Source organism: Melanaphis sacchari, unplaced genomic scaffold (assembly GCF_002803265.2).
Source record: "Melanaphis sacchari strain LSU unplaced genomic scaffold, SCAv2.0 Contig4_pilon_pilon, whole genome shotgun sequence".
Classification (NCBI taxonomy): domain Eukaryota; kingdom Metazoa; phylum Arthropoda; class Insecta; order Hemiptera; family Aphididae; genus Melanaphis; species Melanaphis sacchari.
In genome coordinates, this window is record NW_020271335.1 from 4,547,537 (window position 1) to 4,564,924 (window position 17,388).

At 26.6% G+C, this 17,388-nt stretch overlaps 1 protein-coding gene across 1 annotated transcript; it reads left to right on the forward strand.

Moving 5' to 3' along the window:
- Positions 1-9,554: 9,554 nt before the first annotated feature.
- LOC112598898 (40S ribosomal protein S20) lies at positions 9,555-11,561 on the forward strand. Its single transcript, XM_025345562.1, has 3 exons — positions 9,555-9,694; positions 11,053-11,152; positions 11,225-11,561. Exons 1-3 carry the CDS (start codon positions 9,692-9,694, stop codon positions 11,479-11,481), a joined length of 360 nt encoding a protein of 119 aa, XP_025201347.1. The 5' UTR covers positions 9,555-9,691; the 3' UTR covers positions 11,482-11,561.
- Positions 11,562-17,388: the final 5,827 nt, after the last annotated feature.

Consider the following 17,388-nt stretch of genomic DNA (forward strand, 5'->3'; position numbering starts at 1 on the left):
CGATCGTTTCTAAGAAAATAATCTATATATATGATACTTTTATGTTGGAATTTCGAACAATATTTATAAAAAAAAATAGTCAAATTATTTTTTGTTTTAGAGAGACTTTGTTACTAAAGCCTTTCTAGATTTCTGTCAATTGATAAGTATCAATTTTAAACATAAGCGATGATCGTTAAATAGATACTGTAAAGTGTTAATAGCATGAGTTAAAAACTTAAATAATTGTTCAATATTTACTTCAGTAAAACACTTATTACGTGATTATAATCACATTATTTTAAACAAATATTATAAATCTTCCTTGTTAATTTTATTGACTATGAACTTCGATCAGTTCTACCACCGCATTCTCCAATACTTCAATCATAATAATGATTATTTTACAATAAATTTAATATTTTATCATTATATATTTGTTTATGATTTAGGTTTAGAATAATTAAAATTTCATGTTAATAAAACGACTGAAAAATGAAGAATCGAGAATATTCAGTATTGTTTGTGTATGGTTTAAATACAGTATAATATAAGATGATCATTAAAAAACCCTATTTTAAATGTAAATAATAAATATTATTTGGACCAAGATAATATACATTCCACTGTAGTTTACTAATTTCACGCTATATGGCAGACTAAAAGTCTAGAAATGTCGTAACTCTTTGAATGTTCGAGTGGCTCCCTATACAAAATTGATTAAAACTATTGTATAAACCATTTAAAGTAATATTATTATATTTCCATACATTCACATTTGGAAACAATCATGTTCTACATTTTTATTGTCGTAGGTACAACAACAGGTTTTACGTATTCAAGTCATATACTACGCATGATAAAACTTTCGTTCAACTAATAACCGTTTGATTTATAATAAATCTCTATGAGTTATGTTTCTGTAAATTCTCATTGACAAATTTCAGATGTCATAATAAAAAACATACTACCAGTGCACTGCATGTTGTAGATAGATATTTATAGACAATCGAAAAACAGTCAAATATCAGAGCGTACGCGTCTGTGACACGATCACGACGATTTTTGATTTTTACACAACTGAAATGTTAATTTATCAATTTTTCCTGTATTGTGGATGTTTTGTAAACTCGTAATACTAATGCAAGATGGTTAACAAAAAATAACGTGTTTATTGACGTAAAATAGGGACAAATTGTTTCTTTTTTTAACAATTTTACACAAATCCCTATTAATATTGTTGTATTACCTTTGTAGTGCAATCAAATGTTGTACTTTGTAGCTGAACTGATTTTAAATTTCAACCTTCTAAGATCGATTAAACAAAATTATTATTATCTTAGATATCTACCACTTTGTCAAAGTATACCGCTTTTAATTTTATCAAGGTACCTTGAATAATACCTGTTCAATAAATGTAAAATATTATTCATTCGCATTGAGTAATTCTATTAGTAGTATTATTTATTGTATAAAAAATTCTTATATACATTAATTGAAGTTGCAATTGTATTACACAGTGAACGTGACTGAAAAGTGGCGATTTTTAGTGTTTATAAAGTTACAACACATTTCAAGTTACATATTATAGTCTCGTTTTATTATTTGTAGTATTACTTTAAATACCCCTTAAAATTGTATTATCATATTATGTTTGATGATACAATTTGTCTATTTACTCCGTTCTAAAGCTGAATACAGAGTTCGGTTTGTTTATCTTAAAGAACTATTATGGTTTTAGATACACTCTATAATTACATTACAATTTGAGCAGTGTTTTGAGAATTTTAAGTTTTCCGTGTAAATAAGTATATTCTGAACCACAAAGCAATCCATCGTTGCTTGGTAACACAGATATTAATTATTTATATTCAAAATTATTCGTCTATACAAAAATTAATGTTAGAATCTGGAAGCCTACTTACCATAAATTAAAATAAAAAAAACTGTGTTAAATAATAAATGTTTTCAAAGTTAGGCTTGTCATTAACTGATATTGTTATTATTGGTTTTTACTTGAGTGGCCAGTTTCAAAACAAATATATTATTATATTATTGTGACATGATTAATAAAGTATGAGTATTAATATGTTATAAACGATATGACTGATAAATAGATTTTAGACCATTATTTATTTACCTTTTTCGTGAGATTAGTTAATTTTATCCTCGGTTAGAATAATGTAATACTGTATAAGTCTGTATTAAATAATGCATATATTATTAAATTTAGATTTATTATTGTAACCAATTTGTTTTATACCTTCTTATTGTTATTATTATTACTATTTTAACGTTATTTCGATTTTATATTATTACTTACCTACCTAAATAATTACTATAGTATTACACTAATATATAATACGTCGGTTTCATTTTCTGATTGTCATTATTTACATACAAACCAACAGTCGCCTAACAGCATTACGTTTTATGTATTATGTACATAATAGTATAAAAACATTATTATTTTACCCTATCCTATCGCATTATACTTATACATGTTATAGAATATTCATTAACCTATAAACTAAGTTATGATAAAGTAATAACAACATATTAGTAGCCCAAATATCAACTGTATAAAGACATTAGACACCTAATATAAGTGTATTAATAATATTATGATATTTTCAATTGTATTTGTTGTTAAACTTCCTCATTTTAAATGCATTTAAACCGTAGACGTTCATTCTGAAATATTATGTAACATTATTATTAAAAAAATATAATAATTTAGAATATATTATATTATAATTTGTTTTGTTGAAATAATAATAACATGTTAAAATAATATTGTACAGCGTTGTAATGTATTGCTTTAATATAAACTATATTTAGTTGTGCCCATAATAATTATTATTAGGAGAAAAATAATAAGCAAAAAGAAGTTATTATAATCGTGCTGAAATAAAAACGAATTTTGTAATACATTTTTATTTTGTGTCTGCTCATTGATTACATTTTCACAATGTTATAACACAAAAGGTATACCAAAAAAATAATACATTAATCATTATGCTAATTGTTAACATCTATAATTATTAAAAATATAATTCATCCTTATTATTTACCCAATTAATTTTTTTGTAAATACCTATTTAATAATATCACATGTCTCAAAACTGTATAATAGACATTTTTTTTTATTATTATTTTTTTTTTTTTTTTTTTAAGGGCATTATAATATATTCATATTTTATGTGTCGGAATATCTATAAAACATAAAAAAAAAAAAATAAAAAAAACAATAATTATGTACTGGCAATACTGCAGGCCAAAACATTCAAGAAAGAAATTTCAATAGGCAATAAGACACTGCTAATTTTATTATCTTATTCTAAAGACTTATGTATTTCTTTATAACAAATGCTACTATAATTACACAGTTAAGTATATTATAATTTATAATGTAATTTAATTGCAATTGTACTTTATACTAATACAACAATTATTAGCTTTATTTGTAACATACTAAGATATCTATAATAATGGTATTTAGATTATAAGTCTCTTGCATTAAATTTATAACATTATGATTTGTACCTGATACTGATTATTTAAAAATCAAGACAATTCCATTATTCATTATTGGACTAAATAGTACACTATGATTTTAATATGTACCAAGTAACTCTAAATTGATTAAATAATAAGTGTTTTTACAAATCACAAACCTCAGATGACTGTAAGTCTAATAAATAAATATTTATCTACATAGGTAGGCTATTATGTGTAAAAGTGTTAAATATTGTTATTAATATATTACTAGTTTTGAAAAGTTGACATACTAACAAATTTCTTTAGAAAATTCTAAAAAAAATATATTCAAAGTTTTACCAATTATAATAAAATAGTTATTCGTCGTATTAATCATAATTTAAATATAAAATCTTATTTTATTTTATTTAACACCATTTTTGAATAAAAATGTTTTCAAATTTAACAAAAATTTCATAATTAAAATGCTATAAAAATATTTAATATATTTAAAATTGCATGTAACTTTCAATACTTTTTAACCTAAAGTTACTAGTGTTCTTAAATGTAAACAAATATTTTTTTAAAAGAATTAGATGAGTGAAGTGTGAGTTTGTGTATGTGTTTATTTGTGTACTCACAACTAAAAAACAATAGCATTTTCAATTTTGTGAATGTATTGCACTGTTATCACACAACAATATATGATAAATAATTATAATAAATACAGTACACAAATAATTAAAATAATAATAATACGATCCTTAGTTATTGTAGGCTGTAGATCAAAAAGCTTATTAATATACAATATTATTTAGGCAATTAATAAAATGTCTGATTTAACAATCAGAAACGTAGCGTGCAGTATCTTCCAGTCGAAGCTGTTTCGTAAAGTCTGAACAAATAATTCATTAAAAATATGATATAAATCTATATACCTATTATATTATGTATGTGTGTTTATATATTTACATTTATAAATACCTATATGACAATACTTTATACAATATAATACTTTCATCTCGTTGGTTAAGAAATATATCTGTACCCAATCAATGGTTACCGCTGATACCGCGCACTTTACATAGTACCCGGAAACTGCTGTGACTCGGAACTGCTAGGTTGTTTTTACTGCATGGTACTCACCGTATCAGCTTCCGCCACTGGCAAGTTACCATCGCCGTCATCAATACCATGGTCACGTAGATACCACGATCCGCCCCACCGCTGTCGAACGTCATGACGGTAGCAGTGGCTGTCGTACCGCAGTCGTCCGTCATATGACACGATCAAAGCCGCCGAAGTGTATCCTGCGTGTGACGCCGTTAACGCGTTCATCCTGTTTGCCGTCATTTCATTACGATATGCAAATGAACAATTTTCCGAGACAGTTGACAATATTTTCGTAACGTCAGCGCGGAACCAAAGTTATTAAATTTACATTATGTTTGTTCGTCAACACTATGTATTATTTTATTTTATTTTGCAATACGGAACGAACTTACTACACACTATAAAATCAATGTTCAACAGAAACTATAACATTTTTTATTAAAAAAAAATAAAATGATCATTAGTATTGGCAATGCACACAAGGCATGTAGTTGGAGAATTAAGATTTTAAGAGAGTGATTTGACGAAGAGAATGGAACGTGGTGTGAGACAGATATCGAGTACGCAGGTTAGAAAAACTATTGAAAGGGTAGATGTGGGATAGTAATTCAGTAGTGTTAACTTTTGAAAAGAAAAGGCTAGATAGGAATAAAGATAAAGAACGTTGAATCTGTGTGTAATTGTGAGGGAGAAAGGACATGTGTAATTGAACACATCTTCGGAATATTAAATTTGGTTGCACTTGGTGGTTACGAATCTTAATCTGTATATAATTTCTATATAACATAAAATATAGATGGAAAGTATTAACATGTTTAGAATTATATTTTTTATTTAATTTTAATTTTGTTTACATAATAATAATAACATTTAATAAACATTGGTCGTAGATTTTTAAAATCTTGCTGTTAGATAAATTAGGACAATTAAAACTAAAAGTCAAAAATAGAAATAGAAATTTAACTTTTAAAGGCGTGCCTACTCATTTTTTTAGGGACCCGTTGAAATGAATTTATAATTTTTAAAATGTTGATACATTTATTCAATATAAACTATTATATTATGTATACTATAATTTTAATATTTTAAGCTGTGGGTAAATGATTACCTGAAAGTTATCGTGTATGATTTTAAATCAAAAATTTAATGTAGGCATGTACATAATCGGTACCGGTGAGTCGATCGACAGTGGCACCGGCACTACAGCTATAAAGCGTGCGCGAGCTTAGACGCAACTCAGGTAGCGATGGTTATGATAGCGAATTATCGATGGCGGAGGCTTTATAGATGAGTTGTTCGGAATAAAAATATCATTAGTGCCTATCAAGCATTTCCGTATATAATGTAGATACGCGACATTGGCAACCGGATGGTTAGGTAAGGCATGGACCAATGGGGTAAATATTATAAAGCACCAGAACACAAAAATTCACCGTCTACCTTTTTTATGTGTCCTTGGAATCCCAGCGACCAATATAAGTCGTTGATGGCCACAAATTTTAGAGCACTTCACTCCTATTTTTGACGTCATCGCCACCGCCACCATGATAGCACACTATATTGCAACGCCTCATCCGTAATGCACACGACGATTTATCACGCTTGAGACATTTTTTGCCTCGGAAAATCTATGAGAATGTTTATCGTGGTAATCAGATATTATGAACTTAATTTCATCACTGCATTATAAATTAATACGTGCCATAATATGACAATTTTTTTCAAATTTAATTTTTCAGTTACAAAATACATTGTTACAATATTATATAAATCGTTCCTTAGGTGGTTCCTGACAATGGGAAAATCGTTAATCAATCAGTTCATTTATGATTTTAGACTGAAGGATTCACTAAGGTTATCAAAACTTTGCATGTCTGATTAGTATCATGGCATTCATTAAATGCTTGATATATAAGTTTTTAGTACAATACGAGTATAGTGTTCTTGGACATATGTTACATGTGTTTTCCTAATATTTTTAATTGTTCATATTTTTATGTGGGAAGGAATCAAATGAAATATATACACAAAGAAGTTAATATATTATGAGGTACATTAAACAATGTACCTATTTAAAAAAAGATTGTATTAACAATGTAAATATTTAAATAGGAAAGGCCTTAAAAAATCATTTAAATACTACGAATTTTTAGTGTAAATGAACGAACAGCGATTATCAAAACATTTGCATGCGTGATTAAAAATGTGCTATTCACTAAAAACGTGAAAAAAAGATAAAAAATTTAAGTTCTTGGTTTTAGGTATTACACTGATTTGTTTTTATTCTTTCTATTACCTATGGAGTATGGCCCAGTGAAAAATACTTTAATTATAATCCCTATTAGCAATTTTTATTTGACTGATACTTTAAGGGACAAATTTTCCCATTTTATTTTATAATAATCAGTAAAATTAACAAACAAATTATGGAATAATGAAAAATTTTATTTTAAACTGATACTTATACGATAAAATTGGTTACGTATTTTTGTTGTAATTCAAAAGTAAATAACCGTAAAATATTGAAATGTTTGTACATATCATACAATATTTAATATGAATTTTATAGAAATTTGAAAAAATAGATTAACATTTTTAAATATAGATTATTAAACAATATATGTGCTGTTTGTAATCCCAATTATTTGTATGTCAAACAAAATCTGTCGATAAGGAAATCGCCGATTACGGTCAGTTGATATAAATTCGTTTGTTCATATTATAGTGCTTACATTTTGAGTTAATATAGTTAGTATAAAATTCTATACTAGGAACAATTTTTTTTGTGAAAATTAAATTTAAAATGTCTATTATGTCTAAAGAAAATTGCCTTATTTAAAAGTGAATAAATTTCTAATTTCTAATGTTTTAACGAAAATAAAATATTTTTAAGAATATATTTTAGTAATTTTATATATTTCTATATTTCATGTATGATAGTTTTAAAAGGTACAAATGCACCAGATTGCATTAACCTAGATTCAAAAAGAAGATAAGCTTCAGGCAGCACATTTTAAAAGGCAGCAAAAAATTTAAGCTATCTACTTGAAAAATTAAATGTAAGAATGGTTTTTATTAATACTTTTTTTTAGTTCTACATCTAAGAAAATTTTAAAAATAAATTTAAATCATTTCAAAATAACTTTGTATTTTTCATTAAAACTCTAGGTACTTATAATATTGTAAATTAAAAAAAAAAATCAAATCACAAATTCACATTTAATGGTGGATATGAAGTTTTGAAACTCAAAACTTATTCCTTCACCTACGCATGAAACGTGGTTTAAAAAAAAAAACTGTTTTTCATGGTTTCTTGTTGTAAAATTTTTGAAAATCATATTAACGCTTACATAAAAAGGTAGAGCGACAGTGCATAAAACGTTCTAGCCTATTTCTAATAACTTTTTAAACATTTTACTAGTTAAAAAATCGTAATATTTAATTTTAAAAAAAAAAAACCGTCAAAAAGCGACAGATTAATTTTCTAAGCAATTAAGATTCAATATTCATGTAAAAATCATTCTGATTTTTGATATATTTGAATTTCTCAATTAACTATTTTCGAGGACCTTTGTATTATATTTTTAAGCTTTTCAACCTAGCAAATATTTTTGACATTTACAGAAAAAATAAATTATCGTAAATAAAAAAAGAACTGTAGTAATCTACAGTACTAAAAATTACTTTTACGGTTTAAATCATGTACCGTCAACTATAGAGTTAGCTGCTAAGTATTGCTTACAATAATATGGTTTATTATGCATATTATGATTGGCGTGTATCGATGGTGGATTTGAGAAAGGGTTGATGTGGCGATCTTCCCTTTGCCCTTTGGGATTTTTTTTTAATAGTAGTGATAGATATTTGGTGGCCAGCAAGCCTTTTTTATCTGACCTACGCTATATTTTTAAATTAAATCATACAACATAAACTTAAAAATTTACATCACAAATAAAATAAATGCTTATTAAAATGTATATTTTGAAAGATTTTAAATGACTTTTTTTTTTGCTTTCTTTCTTTCTATGTTCTGGCTCGCTAGATTTTAATTTCTAAAAATTGGCCCTCTAGTAATTTTGAGTTGCCAATCCCTGGTACAATATATTTAAACATATTTGGACCTTTTCCCAACCAGGAAATTTATTTTCAGTTACTTCATTGTTAGTACGTATGAATCTGTGATACCACATCACCTCTCCTTAAATGAGCTTCAGATCCGCTACTGGCATGGTTATAATATAAAATAATGAATAAGAAAACCAATTGCGTACAACTAAGAGAGATCAGAGTGCGGGCACAAGCGGGCCCGTCACGTAAGAAGCCCGAGGTAGTACAATGTGTTTATTTTTTTTTTAAATAGTTTAAAATTATTGTACAATTTTAAATTAATAAAACATACAATAGTACTTTAAAAAAATATTTAAAATATTTAGATGAATGTTTGATATTTCTTTGTTTTTAAAACGTAAAATATTTTTAAGTACTGATCATATCCATAACCTAATTGATTAGTGGGTAGTATTTTTAAAATAAATAAGTGTTCATTAAGTAGATACCTACCTATTCGTTATTTTACTATTTATTGCTCATTTACTCATATTACATGGCATTATCAGTTATCAATGAGGCACTTAACGCCAGTGCCCAGTACTATGAAGCATAAGCTTAAATTTGTTTTAATTAATATTAACGTATTATAAATAATAATAAAAATTAAGCATTAAGCTAAAGCGATTACAAAGATTGAAATTACTGATCATGACGATCATGTACTGTGATCTTGTGGACTGCGTTATCACAAACTATATCGTTCACATAACATTATCACAACTATAGCAAAACATTTATAACTGATAATGTAGTACATGGGTACCACGGTAGAATGAACATGTTGTCGGCACTGGGAGAAAGCATACCGTGATATTACCCAAGTACATCCGTGGTCCGCCTACCACTACTATTGAATGCACGATAACATAACCTAACAATTCCGCTCGACATATTCTCTCCTTTGCGTTTGCGATCGTTTTTCCACGTTTGGTGATTTTCAATCGTTCGTGATTCGGATCTTTTCCGTTTTCTTTTCGTCATCAGCCTGCTGTATTGTCGCCATTCAATCATGGTGAGTATTGCATTACTAGTATTAATTGACTGCTGCTTTCAGTTAAAACTTTTGACGTACTCCGGAAAAATAAAAAAAGGACGCGATGCATACCTGTATTGTTTCTCTCAAACGCGGTAAAATTCTGTCTTCCAGTAGTTGGTGTCATCCGAATAGTACTTGATTTATGTCGTTACATTTTTCGAGAACTGTTTCTGATCGCTGTTATCGTATCATCACAAACGGCTTCAGTTTTTTTTCACCACACAGACACTACCGTATCTAAACGCACTAATGCACTAATCGTTTACAATAAAATATATGTTTTTATGTTAATTTAATACTTGTAAAGTATACTGTTAGTCGCTCCTTTAACCCTCCCTAGTGTGCTGTCTGAAGTTCTTAAGTTTTGGTCGACAACAAATACTTGTCAAATTAAGTCGTTTGATCACTGTTGATGATAGTCTTCAAATTGTCTATAAATGAATAGGTCTCTTATGTTATTACTAATGAATTGCTACCCCTAAGCATATACATTTGTGTATTCTTAAATATTTGACTTTTTCTTATCTTTAAATGCATTCGTTTTTACATTTTGTAGAGCATTCTAATAATATAATAATATAATATAATAATTTTATGTTGAAATGTCCCAGTTACTTTGGACATTTCTTAAATATCATTGTTTTCAAAATAAATTAATTAGATACTTTAAGTTCTAATAATTGTAAGTGTTATTATCATCTTTATTTAATGTTTAAAAATATTTTACTGTTTTCACATAATAACCTATTTACATATTAATTAGATCAGTTCATTTACTTATTAAATGAATCATTGAGAATGATAATTATCATCTCTTCTGCTTTATTTTATAGACTAATTTGTTCAATTGAATTTCTTGTTCCTATTTCTCAAAATGTTAGGTTTCTTTTTTTTGAATATTTATCACGTAATACATTTAAAAAATGTTCTCTAAAATGATTTGCTTTATTCATAAACTATAGGATACAATGCTAAATGCTTCTTTATTTGTTCAAAATGTTGGTCGATTAAAATAAAGTACCTATTGCTTACTACAATTTGAAATAAAAAATTTTATTCAACTAATTTAATTACAACTACTGAATTGTTATTATTAATTTTTTTTTTTTTAATTTTTAACATACATGCTCTCATTAATAAAATTATTTTTATTGGTTAATTATAAAAACATTTAATTGTGTACAGAATAGTCTATTGCTTAATAGATTATAAATATTAAAACTTGTTTTATTAATTAAATAATAATAAATATCTAGATATATTATTTATTTACTTACTTATTATTTTCTTGTCAAAAATTTTTAGTTAATAAAATATAATTGTATTTATTTTAGGATATGGAATTTAAAGACGTTGAAAACACTCCAACTGATCAAAAAAGACACAAAATCCGTATCACATTGACTTCCAAGAACATCAAAAGTTTGGAAAGTGGTAAAGTATATTTTTATTGTTAATTCATGCTAGTATATTGTCTTGTTACTTAATTAAAATAAATTTTTGTAGTGTGCTCCGAGATGATTGCCGATATCAAGAAGAGGAAACTGCCAGTTAAAGGACCAGTGCGTATGCCAACAAAATTCTTGCGTATCACAACTAGAAAAACACCTTGTGGTGAAGGTTCAAAGACATGGGACAGATTCCAAATGAGAATTCACAAGAGGGTGATCGATTTAAAATGCCCAAGTGATAAAGTCAAACAAATCACTAGTGTCAACCTCGAACCTGGTGTTATTGCCGAAGTTAGCATTGCTAGCGAGTGATGTCTTTTTTTTTATATAATATATAATTTGAATGGTACGACAACTAATATCATGTCTAATAAAAGTTAAAAATTACATCATGCTGTTAATTTAATTTATTCTTTTTAAATCAGGAGTAATTTAACTTTTACTAAAAAACTATTTTGTACTGGTAGATAATTTTTTTCTCTTAAATACTCAAAGTAAACAAAGGTTTTTATTTATACATATTTATGATATATGTATAGGTATATAAAAATTTAATTGGATATATCTACTCATTCTTTACGATGAACATTATATATAACTTTGCAGTTTTTTCAGTATTTTTTTAAACTTAGTTAAATAATTATCCTGTGTGAGTAAATATATAAAGTTAAATGTAGGCAGTAATAGCTAATAAATGGTAAGACATTTCTAAATATCTATTACATAAATACATTCACATCCACATGTAATTCATACACAATGTTTTCATATTATATCGTAATACGTTTATTTTACATTTACATACAAAAATATGTTAAAAACAACTGAATCTAGTTGTTGATAATATATTAAATAGTCTATCAAATATTGTAATAATTTGTCAACAGTCTATTTTGAGTATAATTTGAAAATTCTAGTATTTCTTTTTCAGAAAAACCTAAACAAATATTATCTAACTGTTAGAACAAGATAATTTAATGTAAGAACCCGATTAACAAATACAATTTTAATTAAGATTATTCAAAATAATACAGTATAGTTTTGCATAACTTGGTATGAATACAAAATAATGATTCTCATTCAATTTTACACAATCGAATTTTAATTGCACATATCTAATGTTTAAGTATTTTATTTTAAATTAATTAATTTACTTTATTTGTTTAGAAATAATCATAATATGCTAACTGTATTTTCAACAATGAAATTTATGGTAAATGATAACACTGAAATATAATTTTTATAATCAAATTTAAAAATATTCTGTAATATTGAACTTAGGCTATATTCTATGGAAATAATTAAGTATATTTTTAATCTCAAATTATGAAATAGTATGTATTAAATTTATCATTAATTTTAAATTCAAAGTAGAACATTATTCAATAATATTTATTTGTGATATCGATAAATTACAATTATTTTCATATAAGATTTAAAAAAAATTAATGTTTAGACTAATAACATTTATTTATTTATACGTGCTGTACCCATGGCATATATAGTTATAACAATTAATTAGTAGTGTTTTTTAGTATTTTAAAAATATTATCACAACAAATTTCTACACCAAACTTATTTTCAAGGTTAATATTTAACTATCAAAAAGTTTTGAGAGTAATAATTACAAAAATATAGCGTGTATAAAGTATTCGATAGTTAAGTTCAACATTCCATGACTAAAAAGTTCAATCTATTAAATTAATAATACCATTCAAGAGTAAAACTAAGATCTGTTCTAATTTTTCTGACCTCTTAAGTTCTTATATTTGTTATTATTAATAGAGGTGTTTTAATGTTTTTAATGTTGGTCACTTAAAAGCAAAAAACAAATTTTAATTGCCTCAATGTCATTAGCTGGATTGATGTGTATGGAAAACTAAACTATAAAATTGTAATTAAGTTTATACTGAACAATGATGTATAACATTTTTAATGATTTTGGGTTATTGAAATTGGAACAATTTCAACATTAAAACCTAACATTCTTACCTAATCATTATTTTTTTCAGAATTCTGTGTGTGCCAACATTTTTGTTACAATGGATATTTACAAATATTATAAAATACTAGTGTTTATTTGTGTATAACACAATGTAATCTAATTAATTAATAATATGCAATCAATAAATTGGTCTGCAGTGTGTGATATTAGATTTCATAGATCAAATTGGAATTATATTTGTTTGGGTACCAGTAATATCTAATTAATGTAAAATATTTTTTATTTTTAAACAATTTTATTTTAGGCTACCTATTACAGAGTTGAACAATAAACTTAATTGATAAAATAATAGAGCGAAGAGGTCTCCTGAATCCTGATGGAGATTGGAAATATTAGTTATAAATCGTCAAACCTAATTTAAAATATAATTAACGTGTATGCTAATAATGATCTAAATCTTTAGACTCAACTATAACAAAATTAATAACTCAGTTTGATTAAGAGAAATAGATGAATAGTTATAGATCAGTACACCGCAGGTTAGTAGTCATTTTACACACGGCTGAATAGATATTAGTTATTACAATATTTCGTATACAAAGCATAGTTTTGGTGTTCGAGGCGGAGATTTACATCGATAATGGTTGTACACTGCGTCGTTTAATTGTAATTGACGTAATTTTATGCGGTCATCACTCATCGGGAAACTATAAGCCTAAACACAATAATGTAGTATGTAAATGACTCCTTTTGTAAGTGTTTTATCTGTTGAAGCCATTTATCGTAGGTACGTGTTGCTAGTTTGCTACATCTGACATTTAGGTATATGATTTGTTAAAGATTATTGATAAATGATAGGTAAGCATCGATTTGACTTATAATGAAAATGTATCAACTCATAAAATTTAATTCATATTATAAAATAAAATATTGTACAAACAAAGCAGCGTTAATATTTAGGGCTTCAAAACTTAGGCAAGTCATTTTTTTTTCGATTGTTAGGCAACTTTTTTTATCATATTAAATACCTACCTACATGTATTTTATATACATACATAATATAAATTTGAGACTAGCTTTTGTTGTGTATACGACATGCACATAATCAGAGGCGGTCTGAGCGATAGCCCAAGGCGGCAATTTTTGTCTAAATACCCATGGGCGGCATTTTAGCTAAAACTTACGCAATTCTATAATTGTATTAATATTATTATTTATTAGTATATTAATTATATCTATGTGTTATGTAAAGACTATTTTATACTTTAATTTTATATTTATGACTGAAAATAAATGTTTTTAGATAAACCAATATTATTGCATAATTTGTATCATATGATTATTTAATTTTCTTATTTATTTAGTTTTAATAGGACGACATTTATAATTTAGCCCAGGGCGGCAAAATAGCCCGCGCCGGCTCTACACATAATTGCACATGCTAATAATACATGTAAATTGTAATCTATATACCTAAGCGCATTCATTTAACATAGGTACGTACATTACCTCTATACACATAAGCATGCGCGGACTTCTATTCCCGGTCGAGTATGGAACGATTAATTCCCTAATACTTGGACAGTACCCCCATTTTTTTTTTTAACACATTAATGTACATTTTAATTCTCAATTAAAAACTGTAAAAAGAATTAAGTTGTGAAGTTGTATGTGGCATGTGCACACAACATTAATGTGCTAATTTCTTGACATATATTTTTGAAGTTAAAAATAAAATTATTTAAGTATAATTATGCATAAAAAAGAAGAATACACAATACCCAAAATTTAAAAAACCTTAGTTTAATAAACAAAAGTTGTAAGTACATAATAATATTATATTATACACACTTAATTAAAGAATTATAAATGAATTCTCTTATTTCCCATACTTTTGAATTCGTCAATATTAATACTAGATATTATTTTTGGTTCAGTAAATATTAATAATAAACTACTAAGTTGGACTTGATTGTACTTCTTGATTTATTTTTAACATTGTTAATTTAGAAAATACCCGTTCATAGGAACAACTTGTAACTGGTATTACTGTATTAGGTACACTGAATAATTTCAATACAGTGAAAAATGAAAAATCCATTCAATGAGTATTTATGTAATTATTTGCTTTTATTAAATTTAGCCATGAATGTATTGATTCATTATTAGTATTAGTATCTGGTTGAAATTTTATTATACCCCTAAAAAGATTCTGGTCAAATTGGGGCTCTTCCTGTGCGCACACCTATGGAAACAGTCAAACAGTGATGTAGGTAATTATGATGGGGCAGGGTATCCTATCCACAACAACTTTTAAGATTGGCACACTACGTGACATAATGTGAATATTTTTTTATTAAATAATAAATTTAAAAAAAAAATCCCCTGTACTAATTATATGGTACTAAAATAATTCATAATTAACACTAATTTACAATTAATATATTATATTATTATATATATTGTATATTGTGGTATGAAAATAAACTACTAAATATCAAAACATTGTTTTATCGCGGAACAATAACGCACATCAGTAACATCGTATATGTAGGTACCTAAAACTATATTATTAATTATATAATTATACACGCATATTTAAATACCTAATATGAACTATTTTTTATAATTTGTTTCCCTATGTCGATCCGGATAGACCGGCTCGTCCCGTGCTAACGCCTATACATACTCTTATAATATTATATATTGTATAGGTAGGTTCATATTTTATTACCATAGTCCATAATATTTATATATATAGCTCTTGTACATTGGCCGTCGCGTGTTCGTAAATTGTATAGCAGATTAATCTGACGTTATAAAAATAGAGTTGTCAAATTTCAATGTATTCCCTGCTGGAATTTTTTATTTTTGAAACCTCAAAGTAAAAACTATTAACTAAATACATTTAGCTAACAGAAACCACCGTCGAAATTAATAATTTAAGTATTTCTTCAGCAATACGATGGCTTAAACACTGAATAAAGACTCATCTGCACTCATCTGCAAATTGCAGATACTATCTCAGAAAAAAATCGAGAGGGGTTCAGTCTTCAAAATTGCCGACTAAAATTATTTTAATTACACTGAGTTATACGGGACACGAAGATATTTCTGCTAATCGTGCGGGAAGCGTGGGGGATTCAAGGCTATATTGAATATAGTATATTCACACATTACCAATTACCATGATATAATATTATATAACAATATTATTATGAGTAGACGTACACAACAACAATGCGGTATATTTATAAAATGTTATCTTATATTATGTAGTACACTAATACCGTGTGTCCCAAAAATCAGGGGCCACTTTACCACTCTTTACCATGTAAATATTTTTCAATTCTGTTTGTGGGACATTAAACTAGACTAATGGATCGTAAATTTCTATGACTTACAATGTTTTTAACTCATGTATCTTGCGCGTGCGCAATAAAACTTCACTTTTTTAAATGGCAACCCGTAGTTTTAATATCATATTCGGGTTCATCGATTTTTTTCAAGCCATTTTGATGTATCAACTTGTGTCCTAAACCCAAAATTGACTAAACTAGAGCTAAGTAAAATTTAAAAATTTTAAAAATTAAATTTAATTAATTTTTTTTCTAACTGTACGTATTTTTTTTTTTTTTTTTTTAAGCACCGTGAAACAAACAATCAAAATTATTATTATTAAACTAATTAACTATTTACTATTTATGAATTATTATCTTATTTTATTATTACGCATTATGAAACAACATAGTTTAAACACGTATTTTCAAGAAAAAAAATGTCTATTTTATTTTTTTTAGCGTTACTATACATTTTTATTTACAATTTAATTTATAGAAATTACAAACATAAACTATTCAATAAACTGTTCGAAAGTCCCTCCGTCGTGTAAAATGCATGCATCAAATCGACGTAAAAATTCACGATTAGTTGCTGCCAGTATTTGGTTTTCGTTTAAGAGATAACATGCGTGTGTAATTTTATTCTTTAAATCTTGGATGTTGATTGGAGGATCAGCATACACAACATTTTTCAAGTGTCCCCACAAAAAAAAATCTAACGGTGTTAGATCTGGTGACCTTGGGGGCCACTCTACTGGTCCATGTGTTGCAATACATTTTTCGCCAAATCTTACTCTCAAAAATTCTTGGACGATTCGAGCATTATGAGCAGGTGCCCCGTCTTGCTGATAATAAATGTTTCTACGTATATCTAATGGTAAATCATCAAGGAGTAATTGCAAATCATTATGCAAAAAATCTAAGTATCTTCTT